Below are 27712 nucleotides of genomic sequence, written 5' to 3'. Positions count from 1 at the left end.
GTCTCTCAAACTTCTGCATTATTCCCATGCTTCTTTCCCCCTTTGAGATCTATGAAAGACACTTTGTGACTATAGGAATAACTGATAGCCTCTAAAACTGTCACCAACGGCTCTAATTGTTGATACTGCTTCAACTAACCATTGCATTAGTGTAGCAAAATAGTGATTTTTCTGATTTTGCTTTATCTCCATTTGTTAGTTGGCATTTTTGTGTGTCTTCTTTAAAGAACAGCTTTTCTTTTCTTCTTCTTTGCTTTTCATTTAAAGTATCTCTGTGGAGCCACGGAATCCTTTGTATTCAATATACAATAACCCATTCACATTTCTGCTTTTCATGTTCCCCTCAACTTATAAAAAATCTCAATAGACAGTGAGCGAGGTAAGTGATAACAGCAGTTGTTTTACAACTACAACCATAGTTTAGAGTTTCTATAAATTGCGCTTTTGAAGTCAGCACAACAGAAAATGGATTTTAAAGCCTTTGTGTGCTTTTATGTATGGGTGGTTCATTCATGTTTGGATTGCTTTTCTATTATCTTTCAATTCTTTGTTTATCTCAGTGGTCACTGAAAGAGCATTGGGTGGTCTGCACTGGCCAATGCTTGAGCACACTCACCCATATTATTCCATGGGGCAAACCTCCTGAGCAAAGGGCTTCCAATGAAGACAGAAAGACTTAGGCTACTTTTACACTAGTGAGATTTGAGTAGAAACTCTATAGAAGGGACTATAAATGCAACAGTGGTTTTCCTTAATCCTTGAGAAAAATGCAGACGTGGGCTAGATATACATAAGTAAGACTACAAAGACATTTTAATATTTTTATTGTTATTATTATTATTTGGCGGGGTGTGTGTTTGCTTATCTGGCATGTTTTGGTCCTGCATTTCCTGTGTTCCCCTTAAGCATATCTTCAAGGAAGTCTAGGGAAGCCCCCAGTTAAGGGGAACCCCGTGATGCTACCCATTCTAGAGTCTCTCAGGTGGGTTTGAGCTGTTGAGTGCCTGTGTTTCCTCAGGAATGCTGTTGACAGTCTAAGAACAATTGGTTTTTCTTTCCAGACAGTTCCACCCACTGCGGAGGTTTTGCCTCCTTGGCTCTGTGTACCCCTGTCCGTTATGCCTCCCACTCATGGGAGCCTGCGTGAATTCAGACTTCTGTGTACCCTCCTGCCACGGCAGCGTGCAGACTCTCCCTGTTGCCCACCCAGAGGTGCGAGGCTGAAGCGCTTTTTTCTTTTGTTTTTGTTTTTTTAGGTGATGTTATTGTTTGGGTTTTTGTTTTGTTTTGTTGTTGAGACATCTCCCTTTACTCATAATCCTTCTGCTTCAGCCTTCTGAATGCTGGGATTACAGTCCTGTACCCTCATACCCAGCCAGCTCCTTACTCTGCTTTCTTACAGATATGTTCTTCTTTTATTCTGGCTTGATTTTCATCCTTTCCTTCTCTCCTTCCAACCCTCCGTCCCCCTCTCTCTCCTTTCCTCCCTTCCTGTCTTTCTCAATCTTTCTTTCTCTTCCTCCTTCTGCTTTTTTCTTTTTTTCTCTCTCTTTCCTTCCTTTACCTTCTCTCCCTCCTTTCCTTTCCTCCCTCCCTCCCTCCCTCCCTATTTTTCTTTCTCCCCAAGAATATATGTTTATTAGAGCCAATTCAAGCCCTTTGACGGGAAAACACAAGACCTTTGATGAGAAAGAGAATGAATAGACTTTGGAAGTCTTATATTTAATCCCATCACATTATTATGCTATCTGCCAAAAAAGTTATATAGTCTATTTATTCATTAATAATGTGATTTCCATTTAACCTAACAGATGCTCTAGATCCTGTATTTGCCTCCTGTGTGTCCTGAAGCAAGTAGCCTGACTTCTCAGAGTCCCAAGTTACTCCTCTAAAAACAGATAGGAACTGTGTTGTTGGTGGTAAAGATTAAAGGCCATATGCCTCTGCTGAGTGCCTGGAACATAGTAGGCACTTCTTTTTAACTTTTTTCCCTTCCTCTGTGTAATGAGGTTGGTACTGCATTGTCAGTTCCTCCAGTGAGCTCAGTGAGGACGCAGTGAAGTGCTTGGCATTGGGGCATGTCTACTGTTTGCCTGGCACTCAGCATCACTAGCTGTTCCCATTATTGTCATTGGATTGAGGCCAGAAGTCAATTATGACTATGACATAGTCAGTGCCATTCTGTGTCATTGTGCACACATCGCTGCTGTCCCTCCGGCTGCCAGCAAGCCACAAGATGATGGAGTTTGTATTTTACTTTTCAGTTTCTCTGGTCTCGCTTGCGATCAAAAAGTGGGCAAGCCATTTGAGTCCCTTACAAACTTGATCATCTGTGAATAATGAACTTTGGCTGGCAGACCTTGGATCCCAGAGTGATTGTTGTGCAAACAGTAACCTTGACCTCTGAGCTGATGTCATTTCCTCCTTCCCTTTCTAGTCTGCTGTGGTTTCTGTTCCTGGGAAACTGTTTCTGAGCCCTCCAGGCAGAGTTAGTGGGCTCTTCTGCAGAGTCTAAGTATTTGTACCCAAACAAAGTGACAGAACTCTGGCTCTGTCCATGCCTGCTTCCTGTAGGAGTAAGGGTCTTCTGGATGACATTTTGATGTATATTTGTATTTTTCTCATGAGCAGTAGCATAACACATAATACACAACAAATGAGATCTAGAAATATAATTTAGTATAAACACTTGTTCAATAAATGGAGACATGGTAGTGAGACATCTACCTAAGCCTTCTAAATATCAGCAATGACCTTCAACTTTCTCCCCATCTAGGCCAATATTATCCTGTTTTCATCATTTCTTTCTATCACTCTTCTCTGTCTCTACCTCTCAGTCTTTGAATCCTCTCTTTCTGTATCTTTCAGTCTCTCTTCTCTCTCTCAGTCTATATCTCTTTGTTTTCTCTCTTCCCTGTCTTCTCTCTCTCTCTCAATCTCTCTTTCTGTCTCAATTTCTCTTCTTCCTTTGTTTTTCTGTCTCTCAGTCTCTGTCTCTCTTTGCTCTCTGACTCTCCATATCTCTCATTCTTTTTTAAAATTTAATTTTATTGTCAAGATGATGTACAGAGGGGTTACAGTTACATATATAAGGTAGTGAGTACCTTATATTTTCTTGTCAAACTTGTCTTTCTTTAATCTCTTTTTCTGTCTCTATGTCTGTCTGTCTGTGTCTCAAAGAGAGAGGGAAAGAGAGAAAGAGATTTTTAATTTTTAAAAAATGAACTTATCCTTGGATGAGGTATGAGATCCTCCATGCTCCTGTCCCATCTTCCTGGGAATCAGAGAGCTCCCTTTCTGGGCTTCATTTTGCAGACATATTTTCATGGAATGCCAAGCTTGAGTCAGCCAGTCTGCAAATTAGTGACCAATAAAGAATGTCTTAGTGGATTTTTTTTTGTCTCTGTTCTTACGTTGTTGAAACAATTTTCTGAAGATAAGAGATCAATTGGCCAACACTTGTTTATATCATCACTGATAAATGAGCTGCTTGTTCTGAGAAGGAGGTCTTGTCTTGGATTCTTGTCATGATTTCAGCATGAGCTGTGGTGTGTACAGCCAGGGCCTCATCTTAGGATGGGTTGGGAGTCTGTGGTGTAGCTCTGCTCAGAGTTATGTGATCCCATACAGGACTTGTTGGATACTGTCCATGTCAGCACAGCACTAAATTAGACACCAAGGTCTATAAAAAAAAAATGGGAACATAAGACATAGTCTTCAAATGTTATAAAATGTCCTTGAGGGTTGAACACTCATCAAATATAGTGAAGTTACAGGGTAAGCCAGTACATGAAGAAATGCAAAAATGAACAAAATTGAATCCCCAAGACTTCAATCAGAAGTTAGCCAGGGAGAGATTGTGGTTTGGGAAACAGTTATTGGGGAGAGGTTTTATGAGGTAGATTTTACTTCAGAAAAGAATAGGCTGAGGGAAGGAGAAGAACACTTTTGTAGGAAAAACAAAACTCCTTTTTCCTTCTGTATGCCCTCAACATAATTCTGGTCACCAAAAATATGTGCCCCCTCTCCAAATATTAACAAATTCCCCAATACCAGTGCTGTGTGCAGTAGCATAACACAATCTTGATGCTACCCAGAATAACTACAGGCCCTACAGACCGAGAGCTTAGTCCCACCAGATGTACCCCACTTCAGATGCCAATTGCAAAAAATAGCTCCCTGGTTACCCACAACTTCTATCCAATTTGACTACAAATTGTGGGCTCTCACAATCTCTTTCTTGGCTTTGATCAATTGCTAGACTTTCCCACAGAACTCAGAAACATATTACTTATATTTACTGGTTTATTGTAGAGGTTATAGATGACCAGCCAAGTAGAAGCAATACACAGGACAGTAGAGCTAGGGCAAGCTTCCATGGAACTGTTGGATTGCCCGCCTAGCACCTCTGCATCCAGCAACTCAAATTTCTCTGAACTCTACAGCTCACAGATTTTTATGGAAGCTTTCTTGGTTATTAACTCCTTTTCAAATCCCTCTTCTTTTCTCAGATGATTGATTGGGCTGAAAGTGTCAAATTCAAACCAAGCTTGGTCTCTTTGGTGAGCAGCCTCCATCTAGGTATCTCTCAAGGCTTTCCCTATTAGGTAATATGACTGTCCTGTCATGCAGAGTCATTTAATACAGGTTTTCTGTGTGTGTGTGTGTGTGTGTGTGTGTGTGTGTGTGTGTGTGTGTGTGTACTGGGGCTTGAACACAGGGCCTTGTATTCTCACCTGGCTTTATCATTCAAGGCTGGTACTTTCCTACTTCAACTACACCTCTATTTCTGGCATTTTGGTGGTTAATTGAGGATAAGAGTCTCAGACTTTACTGTCCAGGCTGGCTTTGAACCTTGATTCTCAGATCTTAGCCTCCTAAGTAACTACTCAGTTGGATTTGGAGCTTTGAGTCAGCAACCAGGGTCACAAAAACATGTCTTGTTTTAAATCCCAACATCATGGCATCCAATGAGGGGAGGGGTGTGTTGGGAAGGGGTGAGGAGATGGGAATGGGAGGAGGAAAGTCTGGTATCAGGAAGGAGAGCTCTGTGTTTGGTGAACAAAGAGAAAAGCAGTGTGGCTTGTCTTGCTTTACTCAGGAGATGGTCTAGAGCCCGCTTAACCATGGCAAATCACTATAAAGATTGTACACTTGGGCTGAGAACGTGGCTTAGTGGTAGAGTGCTTGCCTAGCATGCATGAAGCCCTGGGTTCAATTCCTCAGTGTCACATAAACAGGATAAGCCAAAAGTGGTCCTGTGGCTTAAGTGCTAGAGTGTTAGCCTTGAGCAAAAGAAGCTCAGAGACAGTGCTGAGGCCCTGAATTCAAGCCCCAGGACTGGCTAAACAAATAAATAAGACTATATACTCTAATGAGGAAGACTGATCAGATCTGAACTCTGAATCCTGACTCCCTGCGAGTTAGAAACATCAGTTTCTCTTAAGAAATTAAAATTTAGCTGAAGACCTGAATTAAGAGTAGAAATTCTTCTCTTTTGCTGGGAGAGAGATAGCTGAAAGGAGATGTGTTCTATGCTGAAAAACTACCGTGCTTGAAATCCTAAGACAGAGAGAAGCTTGTATGACATGGAGGAATCGCTGGTAGACATGTTGGACTAAACAATGGGAAATGAGGTATGCCATCAGGATCTATGCAGAGGAGAGGGAAAGGAGGACAAGAAAGCCTGTAAGTCATGTAAGCATTTGGAGGTTTGGTCCTCAAGGCAAGTGAAGTGAGAATTTTGAAGAAATCAGAGCATATTGATGAATAAAAGATTACAACATAGTTTTAGTATTTATGTTAATGATGAACTTGTCATGGATAAGCTATAGGGTTGAGCTCTTTAGAGAAGCCAGAAAAGGTCCCTTGTTTGTGGAGAGAAGATGGCATTTGAGTTTAGGCAGGTCAAGTTCAAGATGCAGAGACTGTGGAAGATGATGGCATGGGATTTTGAGTCACTGTTGAGCATCATTGATAAAGCCATGAGTGAAATAAGGGTGTCTAAGGGCCTTCAGGAGCACATGAGGGAGTGGGGGTGGGGAAAGAGACAGAGTGTAAAAATGAGGTCTAAGTTTTAAAGAAGTCTCTCTTCTGAGTCAGGGGTTGGAGAAAGAAGCTCATAAGAGAGCTAATAGTGAGCTAAGGTGAAATCAGGAAGGCTTGATACCATGGAAACAGGTTGCTGAGGAGACTTTCAAGAAGATAGAGGACTCCTGTGTTACATGGCCTGGGAAAGCCTTACCTCACTTGGAGAAGGAGAGCTGATCATGAGTCTCCCAGATTTTGTCAAGTCTGGTTTTTATATCATCTTAATCAGTGATTGTTAGAGCATTTATTATTATTATTATTATTATTATTATTATTATTATTATTATTACCAGTCCTGGGGCTTGGACTCAGGGCCTGAGCACTGTCCCTAGCTTCTTTTTGCTCCAGGCTAGCACTCTACCTCTTGAGCCACAGCGCCACTTCTGGCCGTTTTCTATATATGTGGTGCTGTGGAATCGAACCCAGGGCTTCATGCATGCTGGGCAAGCCCTCTACAGCTAAGCCATATTCCCATGCCCCAGAGGCATTATTATGTAACATGAACTATCTGCAACATTTTCCTAACCTGTTGAAAAAGAAATGGCTTATTAGGAGAGTGGCCATCTTGCTGTTTAAACCAAGACAGTGTTGAGAATGGAAGGGGGATGCTGGCTAGATGGAACATTCATTTGAATCTGTGGCACTGAGACTCTCCAGTTATGCGTCACCACAGTTATGACCTTCGGGTCATCACTGGCTTTGGGTGGTGCTCATAGCCCATCTCTTACATAATTTTTATAAAGCCTTGGCCAGTGAGTAACCTGGGTCTTTGTAGGTGACTGGATAGAGACCTGAGGGGCTGAAGCTCAGCAAAAAAATTTAAACTCTTTTGTCTCCAGCTTTTTTCCATCCCAGATTCTCACTGAAATTTCAGCACACTTGGGTCCATTCTGTTCCTGATTTTGGCTTTTGTCGGGCTGGTGACAATTCGATAGGCCTTCTATGTATGTTTCTCTCTTGTCTTTCTGCCAAATCACAATTGGCCCTGCTGATTTGGTCTCTCTCCAGCTTTTCTGGAACCAAAACTCATTAAACCTTTAAGTTCAAGTGAGGACATTTTGACCCACTCTTCCCTGCCCACTGTCCCCCCCACCCTTGGAAAATGTCACCAATGAAAAGCTGCTTTTTTGTTTGAAGATTGGCCTTGCTTAGGTAGCCCCCCCAACAACCTTCTGTTAGGATAGAGGCAAACATATGGGGACTATGGAAGGCCCTTAGGAAGGGCTGCCATCATGAGTCCCCAGTCCTTGCCAAATAAATAGCCTTTGGTTCCTCATCAAAAGAGGGACTCTCAGCACAGTGGGGGTGACTGTTCCCATTCAATCTGTCCTGTAGGCATCAATTACAGGGAGTTCTTCTCAGGGAGTTTTTGTGAGTATCTCACATTTGGAACATTCTCAAACTTGTCCATCTTTGTTAATATTCTGTCCATTTAAAATGATGCAATCCTGGTCTCAACTTTATTTCTCTTCTCTCTTTTTTTTTTGTGTGGCCAGTCTTGGGCCTGGAACTCAGGGCCTAAGCACTGTCCTTGGCTTCCTTTTTGCTCAAGGCTAGCACTCTGCCACTTGAGCCACAGCGCCACTTCTGGTCATTTTCTATATATGTGGTGCTGGGGAATCGAACCCAGGGCTTCATGTATACGAGGCAAGCGCTCTTGCCACTAGGCCATATTCCCAGCCCCTTTATTTCTCTTCTTACAGAGTTTTTACATGTCTCAGATCCAGTAGGCCATGTTTAGAAAGCTCGTGGTAATGCCTCCCCAAAGCATGTTTGACATTTATTTTAGTATAATAATCATTCAGAAGCCAATTTCTCCAAAATGTGGTGATTTCCCCTTTCCTATCATTATTTTCCTTAATAAATATGAGACCTGGGCTGAGTTAAATCCCTGCTTCATCTCTTTCCTCTTGAACACACTTAGAACAATCAATTGACCTTACAACAGCATTCAACATCAGACTTAGATATGGTCCACTTGTATTACAGAGAGGAAACTGGCTTACTCCTTTGCCTGCCTAAGGCACGGGTTACATACTAGATTAGGTTTTGCTTGGATTTAAGAGGATTTAGTCATTCCCTAATTGTATTTCCTTAATAATTTAGCTTTTTTTTTTTTTTTTTTTTTTTTTTGGATTGCCTCTCTCGGGCCAGCAGGCTGGGTGGGCTGGCTTCCCACAGCGGAGCATATGAAATTCCTGCCTCTACCCTTCTCAGTGTTTCCTCGGCTTACCCTCAGGACATGGCTCTCTCTTAAATAGCTTACCAAAGGTCTGGGTTTTAAGTGATTTCCTTTTAAAGTTAACTATGCAGAAATAGACTTCATTATATTATGAGAAAGAAAGGAAGAATGAGAAGAACAAGTGAAGCCTTCATGTCTGAATGATCAACTGTAATGCCTCCTTTTCCTGAGCTGCTGTGGGCTATGCCGGAAGGCTAGCATTCCCAAACATGGCTTCCTTGTGTTTCTTCCCTCCATCCACACAAAACAGGATGCGATTCAAATTTCTTTACTGGGCACCTAGTGCAATGTTTCTGTGTGGCTTGTGTGTACTGGCCCTGTGCCTGGCCCCAGAGGCTGACCTAGTGTTCCTACCACTCTGTGTTTCCTCACTCTGCACCCTTGCTGTACTTCATTTCAGTAACACGAGGTGCTCTCTTCCCTGTCCGGGTTAATTTGTCTCATATATGAGACTATTGCTAAGGTCTTGTGATTTAACTTCTTTTCAGTTAGATTATAATGTCCTTGAAGTAGCATTGCTGGCTATCTATAAACTCGTAGCTACTGTAACAAGAATACTTGAAACAATCAGCTTCAAAGCAGTAAAGTTATTGGTTTATAATCTTAAAAGGTTCAGTCCATCATGGGTTGTCCCTGTTGTTTTTGAGACTTTAGCAAGGCTCAAACTCAATTAAGAAATGGATATCGTGGTGGAAGGAAGAAGTGTATTCATCTCATCGTTGCTGAAAGTCAGAGAGAAAAAGGAAGGGCCAGGTCCCAATATCCAATATTTTCCACAGGACATATTCCGAATAACAAGAAGATTCCTGCATAAGGCCTTATCTCTTCACAGTTCCACCACCATCCCATGGTACCAAGCTAGACACTAAGCCTTTAACATCTAAGATTTGGGGAATACTTCAGACCCAATCTGTAGCAATAACTCAGCCATCTCTGTATGTCTAGTGGTTCTTGTACATGATAGTTGTATGGGAGAATGGGAAGAAGGATGGTTATTCCAAAATTCATGTGCTTTTAGTCTACAAATGTCTATTAAAACTATGCTATATTAACTTATAGGCCTAAATGTAAGAGCTAAAACTACAAAACTCTTATAATAAAATACAGGAATGAGGTCTTGGATCAGTTTTTCATATGCAAAATAAAAACTACAAGTGATTTAAAAAAAAAGATGCAAATAACACTCTACTAAAATTGTATGTACGTATGTATGTATGTATGTATGTATGTATGTATGTATGTATGTATCCCGGCCTGGCCTTGAACTCATGTTCTTCCTCTCTCAGCCTTGAGTTCTGCCTGGATTAACATTAAAAAATATGGCTATATAATAACAAAAACTATTTGCAAATCACATATCTGATTAGGGACTTATACTCAGAATATAAAAGAATGCTTATGTCCCAATGGAAACAACAACAACAAAGTATCCCACTTAAAAGAAATGAACCTGGCCTTTCACAGTGGGCTAATAATATTTAATTTAAAAATTGCCAGGGATTCAAGTAACTAGTAAAAAGTGGTGTAGTATATGTTGGTCTAAATTATGTTACTATGTTTGTTTCTCACTGTCTAATGTTTTTTTGTGCTTTAAATGCTGCTCATAAAATTCTTGACAATACAAAAAATGAAGCAAGGGTTTCAGTAGAAATTTCTTCAAAATAGTTTGGACAAATGGAACGATGATGCCTTGATGACTGCAGGGAAGAAGGCTAGGGTGTTTGAGTCTTCCTTGGCTAGAGCCTCTGGTCTCAGAAACACATTCTTCATTCTTCCATCTAAAACCACACTTTACACTTCTACTGGGTACCCCATAATGTAGAATGCCATACGCTGCCCTGGAGGAGGTGCTTATGGGGTTTCCACTTCCTCCCTTCTGCATGGGTATAGATCTCATGGTACATTAAAAAGGAAGAATCTAGAGACTCTGTTGCCTCCTTGGGGGCCCACTGGCTCCCAACTGTTCTCTGGAGAAAGGACAGTTGGTGACTCCATTGATTCCCATCCTTTCATTATTCATGAAATAACACCCTATTGTTTGATCCTTATAGGATGTGGGTGCATGAACCCACCTTTAACTCCTAGTCTTTGGAGAATGATTCTGACGTGATCATCAACAAAACTTACCAAGTTGTTCATGAATCTAGTTTATTGTAGTTTTGAAAGTTAGTGTTTTGGGCTTTCCCCATACTTGGTAGTTCATACTTTATAGTTTATTAGTTATCGGCAAACAGAAATTGAGCCCTTGCCAAGGCCTCCTGGTTCTTCCACTAGACCTGGGTTTAACAGAGAGGCAGAAATCTTTGCTTGATGAGACAGGTGGATAATTTCTGTGGTTTCTGATAAATAGGGAAGCCAAAAAGTGTAAAAGTTTGGAGAGTGGAATGGGTCAGTGAGGAGGTAAGATTGAAGCTGGATTTTGAAGGATGAGTAAGAGTTTGCTTGGCCAGGAAGGAGTACAGGGACACCTGTGGGAAAGGCAGGGCCGACAGAAGAAGCAAAAAGTGCCTGAAAGGACTCAGTTACGAAGAATCTTTGTATGTTCTGTACCAGAGCCTAGGACAGGTATGAAGACTGGAGACAACAGTTGGGTATTGGATCAGGTTATAAAGGGCCTTGCATAGCATGATCAGGAGCTTTGGCCACATCCAGTGTGCACCAGGAAGCTAGCATTGTCTCTGTGCAGAAGAGCAATGTGCACATGAGGAAATGAGCTCTGTGGCAGTGGGGATTTTGCTTTATACTGTGCATTACGCATGTCCATATAAACTGACTGCTTCCCCTCCCAGTAGAAACAGAAATGCCTACTACACCTATTAGCTACATCCACCCACATTTTACCCTCACTTTCTGTCTTAAGTTCTCTTCCTCATCACTCATTTAGCACATGGGTCACTCCCCCACAGGTCTAAGTGTGCCTCACAGTGTCTTTTGTGATTCCTGCCCCACCTCATGGCATTATAGCAACCCCACAGTAGAATCCAGTCCTGTGGATGGGGGTGTCTGGGCTTAGGTAGGGTGGCATAAATGTGTGAACATGACATGCAGAATGAATATGAAGTACAATCACAATGCTAACAGGCCACATTAGAGCAGACCTCCCCTTCCCAGGAAAGCTAAGGGCTTTTGCAGCCCTCAGGTCACCCCTAGGATCCTCAGGGCAGCAGATGAAGTGAGGAGACTGGAAGGGGCTACAATTCAGCTAGACTTTGGCCCAAAGCAGGGCCAGCACTAGCCGTGGGAACAACTACACCATAACTGTTTGTACTTGCGTCTCCATACTGCTGTTCCTCCATGAGCATCCTCCCTTCCTTCCTCCCCAGTGTCAGCTTTTCTGTTTTCTTCCGCTGGTCCAGAGACAACGCCTATGTTGGACTAAAAGTGATCTCATTTCTTATTCTATTCTTTCATCTTTCCCAGCCTAGCTCTATCCCAGGCCAGATGCTTGGGAGGAGAAATGAGCCAGTGGCTGACACATCAAACTTCCACCTGTGGGCTAGCTGGGTGGGACCTGCTTGGAGGAAATGATAACAGCGCCTGCCCTTTAAAGGTGGTTGCTGTACAGACCTATGCCTAGTGTGTTACATGTGTTATCTTATTCTACATTTTTAGGTTATGACCAGTAGGTATTTTTTGTTTCTGTTTGGATAGGGAATCTGAGGCTCCTAGATATTGACTGTTTAAATAACTTGCCTAGTGAGCTACAGAATTGATTGAACCGAATTCTTTGTCTTTAGAGGCTCCTGGAATTTCATGGATGCCAACTTTGGACCTCTTTCTTACCCTTCCTTCCTTCCTTCCTTCCTTCCTTCCTTCCTTCCTTCCTTCCTTCCTTCCTTCCTTCCTAATTTCTTCCTCCTCCTGTTCCCCCTCCTCCACTTCTTCCTCCTCCTCTTCCCCTCCTCCTCCTCCTCCTCCCCTCCTCTTCCTCCTCCCCCTTCTCTTCCTCCTCCCCCTCCTCCCCCTCCTCCCCCTCCTCCCCCTCCTGCCCCTCCTCTCCCTCCTCCTCCCCCTCCTGCCCCTCCTCTCCCTCCTCCTCCCCCTCCTCCCCCTCCTCCCGGTTCTCCCCCTCCTCCTCCTCCTCCTTCTCCTCTTCCTCCTCCCCCTCCTCCTCCCCCTCCTCTCCCTCCTCCTCCCCCTCCTCCCCGTTCTCCCCCTCCTCCTCCTCCTCCTCCTCCTCCTCCTCCTCCTCCTCCTCCTCCTCCTCCTCCTCCTAATTCCTCCTTCTTTTTGGTACCACTACTGGGGTTTTAACTCATGGCCTTTTGTTCTCGCTTGTCTCTTTTGATCATGGCTAATGCTCTACCACTTGCGCTATACCCCCTGTTCTGGAGTTTTGCTTGTTAATTGGACATAAAAGTCTTGGACACTGGTCTACCCAGGCTGGCTTCAAACCAGGATTCTCAGATCTCAGCCTCCTAAGTAGCTAGGACTACAGCCATTAGCCATGGCTGTCTAGCTCCGGTTCTAGATCTCTTGTACAACTTCTCAAAACTTCTTGCTGAGGGGGTTTTGGGGGGCCAGGAATGGGCTGGTTATTTGACCCAAACTGGACACAGACCTTTTAGAGTTGTGCCATAGCAATTTCACTTTCCAAACTTCCTTTCTATCCTCCTGATTGTAAACCCAGCAAGAACTGAGAGTTAGCTGTGCAAAAGAAATGTTAATTACAATCATTTATCTATAATTACTACCTAGCACAATGGTGATTACATGTATCATTGCCTGAGTCACAATGACTATAGTCTGAACTTCATTTGGCTATACTAAGATCTATTCGTGCTGCTAGCTTTCACAGTTTATTGATCACACATGTTATTTTATACTTGTAGCTTATAAAAGCAAGGGGATCCTTGAGTGGGAGACATGATAAGAAAGACAGTTTGGGGGTGAATGGGTTTTGATTACTAGGTAAAAGCATTTTGAGCATGCCTGTGGCCCCTAGGAACCTGGGAATCATCAGAAGAGGGAAGAAGGTTGACCCAAGACAGCATTTAGAAGTGGTCAGTGTGGGTGCTTGGGCAGGTCAGGTGAGATGGCAGAGTAGGGGCGGAAGATGCTTTGTTGAAATGCAAAGAGGATGAATGATAGGAAAGTGTTCTGATTGGATTTAGGGATCTGACTAGGAGCTCTGACTTGAGGCATGAATGACTTTCGTATTTTGCTTGATCTTTAAGTGTCTTCTCATCCTCTCATCTGTAATTTCCAGAGAGCAGGGGTAGTTGTGCCAGGGATGGACAGTGGGAGAGACTGAAAGAAGATCAGATGAACGCCAAGGCTCCCTTTGGAGCTTCTAGATTATTTCATTAGTGTTATCATTTTTAATACAAATAACCAAAGTAATAGGTAAGAAGTATTTGTGCTTGAGTGGGAGACAAGGTGAGAAAGGCACTTTGGGGATAAAAGAGCTGAATTACTAGGTAAAAGCACTCAGAGGTGCTTATGCTTACAAGGAGTACATTTGTTAACTCGGCTCCACGTTTTACCTCTGCTTTCTGCTTTCATTCTAACAAGATCTAGGGGAAGAGACACACCCACATTATTCAGTTTTGCATGTGGAGATAGGATTTCTTGTTTGAGGCAGGGTGCTGAGGTAGGATTCTTTTTATTGATAAAGGCTTCTTGAACAGCTGTGAGAGTTCAGGTACTATTTGGTTTTACAACTAAGAAATCCCCCCAAATCTCACTGGTTCATTACAATAGAAATATATTTCTGCACTTGTATAACTTGAGTGTGGCAGCATAGAAGGGTGGATATGATTCTGTGCCAAAAGGTGACTCAGGGACCCCCTGAGTCCCCTCAATCTAGTACTCATGATTTTCAAGGACTTTCTAGGTGTCTGTGTCTAACCAGTGTGTGGGGAGGACAGAAAATTAAGAGTGGTTTGGGAGAAATGTTAGAGTCAGGGCCTCACACACACACACATACACACACTCACACATAAATGCACATACATACACTTACAGACAGACACACACACACGTAAACTTCTGCCCATTTCCCATGAACTATAATTCTGCTTCACCAAGGAGACTTGGAAATTTAGCCTTACTGTGAACAGGAATTGGAGGAAAGCAAGTTGATGAGTTTGGTGAGTCATCTTGACCCTGGGAACTGCATTAGAATAAGGGAAGCATTGATAGGCTTAGGTCCATCTGCCTTGAATCGAGTTTATAAAGACTCTTCAAAGTACCTAATGCTGTCTTCCTAAGTTGTCGCCAGTGTGGTTCACCCATAACCCATGTTGGATATACATAGCATACACACATTTGGTAGATATTAATGACTGGCAATTTGTATTCCATCAGTGTTCTGTTCATTTGAAACTCTTTTTGTGGTACAGGTTTCAATTCCCCCTCCCCATTGTTTAGTCAGTTTTTATTGACCTCAAGCATGTGTTAATTTTCCTGGTTCTGTCAAGGCAACTCTAAAAGAAATCTTTAAAAATGACATCTGTAACAACCTTATGGTCAAGGTTAAATTGATTGCATGCATAGGTTCAAAAATAGATGTCACCTTAGATTAAATGCACATACCTTCATCTAAGGTCCATGGTCAAGCCCAGAGAGTGAACAAGGAAATCACATAGACAAACACTCTTGAGCCAAATTCAAAGGGACACAAAGTGGGTAATTCTGTGATCGTAGTTGCCTATTGCAGCTGTCCAAATCAAGATAATGGGATGATGGCGTAATCTCTTGTCATAAATAAGAAAGTGATTGCCCTTGAGATTAAGCATGAACTTCCCAACCCCAAGTTTAAGGTTAAGTCAACAACTCTGCTCTCTCTCAAACTCAAACCTTCAGATGATGGTTAAAATTGAATTTCTGAAGTGAGTGATTTGTGAAGTAAACTAAACCCCTTAAAAATCTGTAATCATTAAAAAATTATCTTTGCAATCTAATAACATATACACTGCCCATTCAGATAATTTAAAATGTTTAGATGGTCTCATAACAGGACCTCAGTAGTAATGTTCTCAGTCATGTGCTTTGTAGAGATATTACATGGCCTGTTAGAATAATGTATGAAACAGAATTTTTCCCCCAAATAGGGTTGGGAGGTGCTTATTAAATGTTGTAGGTAGAAAACAAAATGTTTGCGCTGTATATTTTGTAACTATTAAACATGACTGAGGTACTACCATATATTCTATCTGAGGGCAGTAAAGAGTTATACAATGCATTCCTGTCTCAACAACTCTTTAAGGGACTGACTGGCTAATCTTTTCAGAACTGTGTTCTGGAGAGTATGTGCCAAACATGTTTTAAATTCACCTTCTCAGGAGCTCAAGATGGCCATGCATGGTGTCATATGACAATGAACAACCTCTAATTTTCCTGTGGGTTTAAAATCTATTAGATGCTTGCAGGCTTGAAGGTCTTTCCTGTTTTCCTTTATATTCTCAATATCCAATGTAGAGCAGACATTATACATGCTAAACAAGTATTTTGGAGTACATGGAGAACTATAAAGCAGTCTATGATACATATGTTTTAGATTTAAATACAACAGTTTAGTAATACCATTTGTGTCACAAGAAACATATATATGTTTGCTTACCTTCAATATCATTAACTTATTTCATAACTGAGGATGAGTTAAGATCATAATTATTCTTTTTTGTTTCTAGATAGACATACTTTGCTTTTCACCAGATGTACTGGGGGAAGTGATAAACATTTGTTAATATGACCCATTTCTATAAGAATTTTATTTAAAGATGACCAGAAAAGAAATTAAGTCAAACATTTTAGTCTTTGGCAGCTGGCTAATGGAAAAGTTGAAATTAGACAACTTGTACTTACTTGACAAAAAGAGACAGTAACCAAGGAAACAAGCGAGTCTGCATTTATCAAAAGTTAATGGCAGACATCATCTCATTGATTCCTCCCCACCATCCTGGGTGGAGAGTGAGGGCTTTTTACCCTCATGGTATTAAAGGGAAAACTATAACCCTGATCACATGACTTCCCAGTCACCCATAACTAATGCGTGTTGGATTTACCTGTTAAAATCTAGACTGCCATCCAGGCATTGGTGGCTCATGCCTGTAATCTTAGCTACTCAGGAGGCTGAGATCTGAGGATCATGGTTTGAAGCTAGCCAGTGCAACAAAGTCCATGAGACTCTCATCTCCAATCAACTACTTAGAAAAGGCAGGAAGTGGCTTGTAGCTCAACTGGTAGAGCTTTAGCGATGAGCAGAGGATGCTTGGAGACAGTGCCTAGGCTCTGAATTCAAGCCCCATAACCGGACCAAAAAAATCTAGACCTCTAGCTCCAAATTCCCAGACCCTTGCTTCCTCTTCCTCAAACTGAGTGCTATTATTTGTAATATTTCACATTTATGCTTTCTGATGTCTATAATTTTTAATAAGCATAAAATTTATATAATATTGATAGTTGTAAATTAATATCATACCTATTCCTATCCAGTGATATTTTAATTTTTTTTTTTTTTTGCCAGTCGTGGGCCTTGGACTCAGGGCCTGAGCACTGTCCCTGGCTTCTTCCCGCTCAAGGCTAGCACTCTGCCACTTGAGCCACAGCACCCGTTTTCTGTATATGTGGTGCTGGGGAATCGAACCTAGGGCCTCGTGTATCCGAGGCAGGCACTCTTGCCACTAGGCTATATCCCCAGCCCCCAGTGATATTTTAAAATATAAGTCAGATCATCTCAGTCTTTGGCTTAAAGGTCTCCTGGAAGACACCTCCCGTGGGCTTGAATCTTGCTTATGCTTTGTCTTCATGTCTCAGCTCAGCTCAGCTACACTGATTTTCTGATTATCCCTTGAATGTACCAAGCCCACTCTTTTCTCAAGGACTTTCTATGAACTGTCAGTCTTCTTGGATCTCTTCTCATTTTTCTCCTTGGCCAGTACTTTTGTGTCATTAAATATTTTTAAAACAAATATTACTTCTTCAAAGCAGGTCTTTCACCATCCCATTAAAGTCTCGTCTACATGGTCTGTGCCTATGCTTGTCTTCCTGGTGTTTCTGCCACCTCAGCATTTTCTCACTTATTTACTTCTCTGTCCTTTCCCAATGCCCACTCACTCACCTACACCATGATTATCAATCTCAACTAGTAAAGACTTTGCTTATCTCTGTTGTTCTTGCCCTCTTGGTACCTACAAGAATATGCAACACACAGCAACCACTTGATGAAGAATCATTTGATCAATAAACATCTGGAAATAGTTACATCTACGTGGCTCTTATTTCTTTGATTTTTTTTTTTTTTTTTTTTTTTTTGCCAGTCCTGGGCCTTGGACTCAGGGCCTGAGCACTGTCTCTGGCTTCTCTTTGCTCAAGGCTAGCACTCTGCCACTTGAGCCACAGCGCCACTTCTGGCCATTTTCTATATATGTGGTGCTGGGGAATTGAAACCAGGGCTTCATGTATACAAGGCAAGCACTCTACCACTAGGCCATATTCCCAGCCCGCTCTTATTTCTTTGATACTTTTGTCTTTATTTTGTTTGTAAATTGGGCATAATCAGCATAGAAGACACAGGGTGGCAAAAATGCCTGATTATTTTTTCATGTGTAGAATAATGTCAGCTTCCTAGAAATAATCTTTTGATGACTGTTGAGATGGTCTCTTAGAAGATTGAGAACAAAAGTTACCTATCAAGGCTTTATAGCCAAGGGCCGGGGAAGCATAGCCCATGGCAGGACATTGGTGTAAAGTTCTGCCGAATGGAGATGTTCTGCTCAGTAATTTCTGCTGGTGATGTGGTGACCCATTGCAGAACTCACACCCAGTGTGTCTTCTACTTCCCAACTGGCACTGGACATTTCCTCCTTGTTTACTTTCACTCCACTGGTGTTGATATTACCCCACTGTATTTTGACAACATGCTTTGTCTTGAGTTGTGCTTTGATGGCACATACTAAAGCTGTACTTCCAAGAGCACCAGATTGTGGAAAAGGACCAACCCAAGGATTGAAAATTGTCTCATCTATGCTACAAAATAGCATTTTAAATATCTCTGGGGACATCATCACATCTGTTTAGAGCTCAACTTTTTTCTTCTACAGAAATGGTGAAACAGATCTGTCTTGGGGGAGGACTTTTGGGAGATAATGCCCCTCAGAAGGTACATAAATACAAAATGTGGTCAACTCTATCATCATTTGAAGACATGCCATTGATAGGCTTGCACTGAAAATATTTTTATCTTAATTTACACAAGATGGCAGTAGTTGTTTTTAATGAAATTACAGGTGAATATTCTTGACTTTTACTCATTGTTTTCTTGTTGAATGTCTCATTTGTTTCCTAAAACATACAAATATGTCCTCAGTTTAGTGCAAAATAAAAGATAAGCATGTGTTGGGCATTTCTACAATGTGAATTCAATGTTATCTTTTATTGTTGTGTACTGTAAACTGGGAACAGAATTGGGAGAATGTTTATAGGAAAAAACATAGCTTGTTTTGATTTGAAAATGGCTTACATATGTAAGAGCACAGTGGCTATTTTACTTTTTATTTATTTTTAATATACATACGTGTGTGTGTGTGTGTGTGTGTGTGTGTGTGTGATTCATTTTTGTGTGCTGGTTTTACAATTCTACCACTTGAGCCACAATGCCCCTTCTGGATTTTTCTGAGTAGTTTATTGGAGATGGGTCTCATGGACTTTACTGGCCAGGCTGGCTTCAAACTATCCTCAGATCTCAGCCTCCTGAGTATCATGAGCCACCAGTGCCCAGCTTATTTTATATTTTTAAAAATACAAACAAAATATAATGAAGAAACACATTTTTGCTCTGTGTTTCAGTCTCACCTCCTTTAACATACTTCCTGCCTCTCAAAAGCATTCCAAGCAAATTACTTTTTAATAGTAAAGCAATATCAGAAAGGTAATAGGTTTCATTCTTTGAACTAGCATTATAGTTTATTCATTTATTTTTTAGAACTTCATGTGACAAGGAAGATTCCATCATCCAAATATAATCCTATGAAGGATAAACATAATGAAATATTTAAGACAACTTTGAAAATCTATATGTATATGAAGACCTTATATAGCCATCATTACTGATGATACAAATGTGTCCTAAATGCAGAAGTTTTTAAAAAGTGCTTCTTTAAAAGAAAAATGTTTGGATTATGAATTTTGGAGTATTTTTGTTATTATTTTTTACCTTAGTGGATTAGCAGCAAGGCTTTTTTTTTCCCTGTAGGAATGCCATTTCATTTAATTTTTAAAAATATATAAAACCATTTAAGAAAGTGGTTGATCTAAAATGCTGTGAGTCATTTTCCTATTGAAGAACATGTACCCACACATAGAGTACCATTTATAGAACTTATAGGCTCTATGCTAGATTCTTATATTTTTTAAATTTCTTTTAAACCACAATGACATCTCTTTCATTGGTAGCATTATATTTCCTCATTAGAGTTGAGAAAACTGAGGCTAGCAGATTTGCCAAAGTAATCTATCTGAGGGTTAGCTGACCAAACTAGGCAACTGGGGAGTCCAGTCCACTGATCTTGTTTCTTCTACCAGCATTCCTATATCCTTCCATATCCACTGAGTTTCATCTGTATATACAGATCTCTAGCTGCATTGGAAGGCTCATTACCCCCAAGGTAAATATGTAATCAACTGGCAGTTAATGCTTGGTGCAAAAGCAGATTACCCACTATCTGTCATACCATCATAGAGACATTTCTCAACTTGTTCATACATAGTAGTATTTCAAAGAATTTCTGTTATCTACCTATAGAAATTGATCAAGTGTAGGACCTTTAGTATTTATTAGAATCTTGGGTTGCATGAATTATAACACACATCAGCAAACTTTATTCTGTAAAGGACCAAATAATAAAAGTTATGTGCTTTGTAGGCTATTCATTGTCCATTGTAACTACTGAACTCTTGTTGTGGCACAAGAGTAGCTGCAAAAGCATGTAAAGGAGTGGGTGTAGCTGTGTAATCAATAAACCTTTATTTACAAGCACAGTTGTTGGGTGTCACTGCATCAGGAATTGTAGCTTACTGACCCTGAGTTACAATAAACACTTGCCCTAAATTCCTCTCTGCATGGATAATATCCTGAGACCAGTTATCTAACTGCTTAATTCCTGAATGTGAAAATAAATGTTTCCATTCTACAATCCCCTACTTTTCAATATTTCTTTATCGATAACCTATTCTGCATATACTGTGCTCTGCTCTTTAACACTAACTGTATTTTAGGTCTACAACTTGCTTTCCTGACTTCTCTTCACTCTGAATTTATAATTCCTAAAGAAATATAATAACTTTCTCTTGCATCCACTTGTTTGTACCATTTACATGATTATAGCCTCACTCTGAAAATGTTTTACTCAAATATGTTTTGTGCCTAGGGAATCGTGGTTAGCCTTGTTTAAATTCTTCAGGATATGACTGGTTAACCTCTTACAAAATATAGTCATCCATTTTTAAAAGTGAAACCCAACCACATTTAATAAGCCACTCTCCTCAAAGAGCAAATCAGTTCTAGAGGCATAATTTGTCTTGGCAAAGCACTTGCACAGATAGATGTTGGTTCTTGAACTTAGTACAACTCTAGAGAGGCCTCTGCCTTAGTCAGGAGAATTGGCAGCATGCCTTACTTTCATTGTAATACATGGCTGCAGTTCTAGAAAATTCTTTCCCAACCCTGACACAACTCACATAGTTGTCCATTAACTTCCCAGTCTCTCTCTTCTTCCTTCTTTTCTAACATTTACAAATTCTAAAACTTCACCTATCATGGAACTAGATGTTGGCAGAGCTCTTCACTTGATATGCATGAATGCTGATAGATTATTGAGATTTACTGCATGCTTTAAATTCACTGCTTTCCCTATTCAGCAATTTAACCGTAGCCCTGGATGAAGGTGATTTGTGGGATCCATCTTGCTTTATGTCTCACTTGACATTCTGTCTTTTTCATGACAGGTTGCTGAATGCTATAAAACCAGGACTTGTTAGAAAGATCAATAGATTGCCTACCCCAATTGCAGGATTGGTGAGTATCCAGAATTGAGATTTATTTCCCAATATTCCTTTGCTTTAACCTAAGGGTCATGGCAGTAACATTTATTACAGTTCTCTCTTGTAATATATATTCTACTTCAATGGGAAGGCACTGAATCCATTAAACTAAAAGGTCACTTAAAAATGAAAAATTCCAATGATGTCCAGGTAGCACCTTAATCTTTGTTTGTATTTTTCCCTATGAGTGATGAAGTCATTCAATCTTAAAGAGGTAAATTTGTTTTGGGGTAAGAGGCTGATAATTGGGTTGACCTCATAGGAGGAATGTGATTTTAATTACATTTTCCTATTTTGGTACTTCACTACATTTTGTATCATGGAGGGAAAGAGGGAGAAGGAATTCCAAGAGAAAACAGCCCTTTCGTAGTAAATTGCTGCTTCCAGTATGAAAAGTCTACTTTGGCTTAAATACCAGAGTTCTATTTGTAAATGAACAAATTCTAAAGATACAGTGGGGGTGTAGGTGGGCCAATGTTATAAGAAGTGTTTAAGTAGAACCCTGGCCCTTCCAGAGCCACCCAAGTCAAAACCATGCATCACGTGTTCACATGTGGTCTGAAACAGGATATTTTTCTCTTCTTGCATCACTTTACAATTAGTTCTTAGCAACTAATTTTAGTTCTTTGATTGATGTTGCTTTCATTTAGAAAAGGGGAAAAACGATGGAAGATCGGGAAGAGTATCAAATCATAATTCAGAAAGGGACCTAGTGTGCATGTACACACACTCTCATGTGTGTACACATGTGTGTACACATGAGTGTGTGTGTACATGCATGCACACACATTCATGCACACACAGAGCTGGGGATGTTTGTGGCCTGGTAATGGCTCACTAATTGTTTCCATTTTGATGGCCTTCTCTGTGAGTGTTTTTGTAGAAAACAATGAGAAAAATGTCAAGAATTTAAGCAGGATCCCACATAGACCTTACTGATTGTTTTAGAGATTCTTAGCCATATCACAATGACAAGTTAAAATTAGATGTGAAAGAAACTATTGTGTTTGAGACCTGTGGGGGTCCTAATAGGCAGGGATATGGTGTCAACTGGGTGAGTGAACTGCATGTTTGCTTTATTTTAAGCATTTCTGTTTCTATGGATGCCTTACATTTCTGATGTTGGCAGTGAGTTAGTGATTAGTCATTAAAAATTCTTTTAAATTTTGTCTGCCACAGTCATAGAGCTAAATAAGTTAATATGTAGGCAAATGGATAAATTCAGGAGGAATAGATTCAAATAACTTTATAAAATAAATAGTAAGTATGTGACTGTTATAAGATGTCAATATCAGTATGTGAATATTAGTATGCACATGAATTATTTTTACAGCTTTTTATTTCACCTATGAGTGGATTAAATTCACACCCATGTGTGGTGCCATTTCTCCTGATACTTTATAACATAATATTCTTTTCCTGCTCTTCTTTACTAAATCGTAGTCATTTATGAAGCTCTCATACAACACTGCCTCTGTGAAACCTTGATTATTTGTGATCTGCTAGATCCTTCCTGACAGTTACAGCTAGCATCCCCTGATATAAGAGACAAGAGAAGAAAAGTCAACTCTTCAAATATAGTTTGGGGAGTAAGATTTTGAACAACTGCCACTAACAGTTTGAAATGCAAGGTTTATAAATGTTTTCATATTCATGTTCAGACACTGTGACTTTCAGTAGCTACTTGGCCCTCATCAAACTTAACCAATACCTGGTATTGTATTCAAACAACAAGATGTTCTAATGATGCACCAAGAAATTAGAGTTCTAAAGTAGTAATCAGTCAAGTCCAGATTTCATATTGCAAAGCTGGTTTATATTCTTCAACACTATCAGCATGCTTCAAGGCAACTCTTCTAAGCAAAAAGGACTGAAAACTGTTATAAATTAAAAATGACTCAGTAGATCTGATAGCCAAAGGCAGTGGATAATCCATAATTGAAAATGACACTATAATAGCCACTATGGGACCATGGGGGAAATTTGAGCATAGATTGAATATCAGGTAATAATAATTTCTCAGTGTTGAAGCCCTTGCATGTGAGACTAGTCTACTGTGTATACAGTATTATTCTTGACCATAGAAAGCAATATACTGAGAAAGCAATGTACTGAGAGATGAAATGTCATGATATATACAACTGATTTCAAAACTTCAGTAAAATATATGCATATAATATATAATTTTATATGCAAAGGGAGCTGGATTTAAGAGATAAAAGATAAAGGAAATGTGGTAGAATATTAAGTTTAAATACAGGATATATAGTTCTGGTACTATTCTTGCCACTTGTTGGTAGGTTTGAGAATTTTCAATAAAAAAGACTTGAAGATTAAAAGAAATGAATTCTTTTTCTTGGGCAGTCAAGAATTTCCAATAAGTAGTTGCTCTGAAGATGGCAGGGATCATCTTGGCTTAGTAGGAATGAGACTTTCCTATGAGTACATGAATCAATCACATGACTTTTTCCTCTTCCTGATATTCACAACAGGTAGGAGAGGGCAGAGAATTCCTCAAATGTACCTGAAGACTACAAGGTTGGCTTGTACTTTGCTAGAGGATTGACAGGCCAGTGAGCATCTATGGATCTTATGAAGTCTACAGTAGCAGGAGCCATGGTGACCTGCAAATTGCAGCCTGGGAGTTTTCCTTGCCTGGAACTCATGCTTGTCGCATGGGTCTTAACGACCTGGGGTCCATCCAATAAGATGGCCCAACTGTTACACTCGAAGATAAATAGGAAAGTATGTTTTCACATAGCAATCCCAAATTATAAACACGTGTCGACTTACAAAGGCATGAATAGGTACATCTTAGCTCTTGAGTTGAACTGTGCTTACAAAGAATTCAGGGGTGAAGGTGTTAAAGCAAAGTAGTTGAATATAATTTCCTGGTAAGAAAGCCCAGGCTCTGGCTCCAGATCTGTGTTTCCGCTTTAAGGATTGCTGACATATGAAACTGAGTGGTGACTGCCTGCAGATGCTTGCATTCTTTTTTAGGTGTTAGTGATACTCTTAGCTGTTCCAGAGAGAAAGACCTCAAATTTAGGTCTTGGAATTCCAAAGGCCTTTTTAAAAAGCTACCCTTCTTCAGTCAGCCAACTCATCAGCATTGCACAGCCAGTCACATTCTGAAACTCATTGTAATGATTATTAAAGACCATACTGAAGGTTGCTTCATCCCAAATCTTTGCTTACCAAAGGAGTTTGGGGTTAAGGCCTTTTAGTGCTGAGCTTTTCATTCTGACATTCATTTGCCTGCAGACATGTAAGCACATATCATTGCAAATAGACAATTAAGGAACCTTCCTTCAAGTTCTGGGCCATCATAGGACTGTCCTGAAATAGTTGCTTGATTTGCTTGATACTTGCAAGTGAATCCCCTTTCAGTGTTTTGCCTCTTCCCGTGCTTCCAGTTAAAGATGGAACACGCATCAATGACAAGTTATTGTCTTGTGAGAAAAAGGGGAAGGCAAAGACTCACTTGTTGTTGCTGTTTTAGTCCTGGGGCTTGCCTGGGGCCTAAGTGCTGCCTCTTAGCTTTTGTGCTGAAAGCTAGCGCTCTACCACTTGAGCCACAATACCACTTCTGGTTTTTTTGTGGTTTGTTAGAGATGAGAGTCTCATGGACTTTCCTGCCCTGATTGGCTTTGAACTTTCAAACCACAGTCCTCAGATCTGAGCCTCCTGAGTAGCTCAGTTTATTGGCCTGAGAGTTTATCTTTTTCTTTCTTTTGTCTAATGCCTTCAAAATCCTCTCCCAACCTCTGTGAAAAGCCATGCTTTACAAAATGCCTCTTGGCTAATGAATGGTGGAAATTTGACCCTAAAGTTCAGTATCACAGAACAGGAATGGGAATGGGAATGATTATTATTTTTACTACCATCTAGTAACCCTAATTTCATCAGAAACTTTTGTTTTTTGCAAAAGGGATATATTTCTCTAATCAAAGGTAAGATTTTGAATATGGTTACAGCTGATCTTTCTAAAATGGATAAACATGCAAATTACCATAAACTCAGGTGACTTTAGGAAGCTTTTGTTATACTGATAGCAGAACATTTGAGGTTTTATTGTTTGAGAAAGGTCAGAGCAGGGGAAATGATGAAAGGGCTGTAGAGACTTCCACATTATGAGAAGATTAAAAATATTGTTTTGGATAAAAGGTGGCTATGTGAGCTGTTGGGAGATGAGTAGCAGGAGACCAGAATCTTAGGCAAACATTTTTTTTTCCTTTTTGGTGGCACTGGGATTTGAATGCATGACTTTGTTTCCTATGAAGGTGTCCTACCACTTGAGCTCCAGCCCTAGCAAACTTCATTATTTAGGAAAAAGACCACACATTAAGTTTGGGACCCAGGTATTCTGGGTGTCTACCAGCCAAGGAAAGATCTTGTGTAAATATTACCAGGAGATGAGTTCTTCTGTGCCCAACGCATCTATGGGAAGGCCTTATTTTGGGTGTGCAGTCTATATTTTCTTTATAATTTCTAGAAACTTTACCTCCTTCCAATAATTCATCTTAAAGCTATGTCAGAAAAAATGCAAGTAAAAGTTGTGCTTGTTTGCTTCTGTTTCTCTCCCAGTTAAAAGTATTATTTTAGACCACAAGAAAGACAAAGCAAACAACCAAAGAAGCCAGAAGTGTTGCTATGGTTGGGCTAGCCATTACATATTCAATATCCACTGTGTAGAAGGTGCTGCTTAGATTTCCCTTCTTCATCTGAGATGTCTTTATTTCTGTGCCCAAGAGTTAAATTGCAAAGAAGTAAGTTAGCAGCTTTCTAATTAAAACGAGACAGGATTAGGTTTTGAATCAAGGTCTGCCCAGCTTCAGAGTCCATGTTTTTCCACCATGTCACACTTTTCCATAAGGCCTCCTATGTTAGAGCTGAATGCGACTCTTCCTGTTTGGAGGCTTTGACTTCTAAGAAGGCCCTCAATGGCTTCAGAAGACTTTTGATCATTCGTCTTACTTTACGTCTATTAATTGAACCAAATTGAGACAGAAGATTGTGTTACAAGGTCCTAAATGTAGTAAATATGTCTACTGTCCCTCTATTGTACCAAACTCCACGTGGACATGCCCCAGGCATCCCATCAAAGGACTACCAATCACACAACCCATAACAATAAGCACTAAAAATCCTTGCTAAATTTTTTTTTTAAATCATAGTGGTTCCACTTATAATATGCAACAAAACTTCCTAAAATGCTTTTCTTCTGCTCTCTGTATGTGCTTGCATGAGTGAGCACATGCAGACACTCAAATGCACACACACACACCGCTGTCATGCACACATTTATCTCCTACACATTAGCCCCCTCCAAACCTTTCCCTGCCTGCAACAACCTAAAATTGTCCAGGCTCTCTACATTCTTGCTTCTTACCTTTTTCACTGCTATTACTATTTGTTAGCCACTCCCAGTACTAATCATTCTAGCTAGACATGGCTCTCCTTGCCCGTGATTCTGACTTAGGAACAGGAACAAGAACAAGCTGACTCAGAATTCTCCCTCTGTGTGGGAGAGGGGGAAGCCTGGGGATCCCACCCTGGTGTGTGCCTTTCCCTTTCTTTGCTTGTGACAGTCATAGTATGGTACAATAAGGCAACTGTGGGGCTTGACAGAGTGTTCTTGGGAGCCAAGTGAGCGATGGTCTGGTAGTGAGCGATGGTCTCTGCGAGGAACACAGTTCACTGCTGGAAATGAATAGATCTTGTAAAGAATCTCAGCCTGAACTGAATGCAATGACACATTTTCCTTGATCCCCATTCCTGGCATCCGTAGGAGAAACCTGGGTTGTGTTCCCACACCATGCACAGAACGAATGCTCAATTGCTGCTCCTGGGGTTGGTGCCAAGGCCAGGCTGCCGAAGGGCTGCTGATTTGCATTTAGTAGGTTTAGCTGAGCAGGAGTACAGACTGTAGGAAAACCAGTCAAACACCGAATGTCTTTGCTGCATTCAACACTGCCTTCAATTGAATGGTGGGATAGGAACTCGGGGGTTTCTGAGTTCATTGGATGCCATGTAAGACCATATGGCCTGTGCACAGTTAGTTGTAACAGTCTCCACAATTAGCTCATAAAGAGGCTGGGAATATGGCTTAGTGGTAGAGTGCTCACCTTGCAAGAATGAAGCCCTGGGTTTGATTCCTCAGCACCACATAAACAGAAAAAGCCACAAGTGGTGCTGTGGCTCAAGTGGTAGAGTGCTAGCCTTGAGCAAAAAGAAGCCAGGGACAGTGCTCAGGCCCTGAGTCCACACCCCAGGACTGGCAAAAATAAAAAAAATAAAATAAACAATTAGCTTGTAAAAGTGCAGACCATCTCT

General features: G+C 40.6%; 1 protein-coding gene across 9 annotated transcripts in view; it reads left to right on the top strand.

Annotated features, from left to right (window-relative positions):
• Nucleotides 1–27712, top strand: part of Limch1 (LIM and calponin homology domains 1) — a 294059-nt gene that overhangs the window by 107597 nt on the left and 158750 nt on the right. For all 9 annotated transcript variants that reach the window (XM_048364831.1, XM_048364840.1, XM_048364830.1 and 6 more), the window contains exon 3: nucleotides 21281–21350. In XM_048364831.1, coding sequence (XP_048220788.1) covers nucleotides 21281–21350 — 70 coding nt within the window. The remainder of the gene's footprint in view (nucleotides 1–21280; nucleotides 21351–27712) is intronic.

Source organism: Perognathus longimembris, chromosome 16 (assembly GCF_023159225.1).
Source record: "Perognathus longimembris pacificus isolate PPM17 chromosome 16, ASM2315922v1, whole genome shotgun sequence".
In the NCBI taxonomy this organism is placed as follows: domain Eukaryota; kingdom Metazoa; phylum Chordata; class Mammalia; order Rodentia; family Heteromyidae; genus Perognathus; species Perognathus longimembris.
The sequence above is the reverse complement of the archived record's forward strand: the minus strand, read 5'-3'. Positions and strand labels throughout refer to the sequence as shown.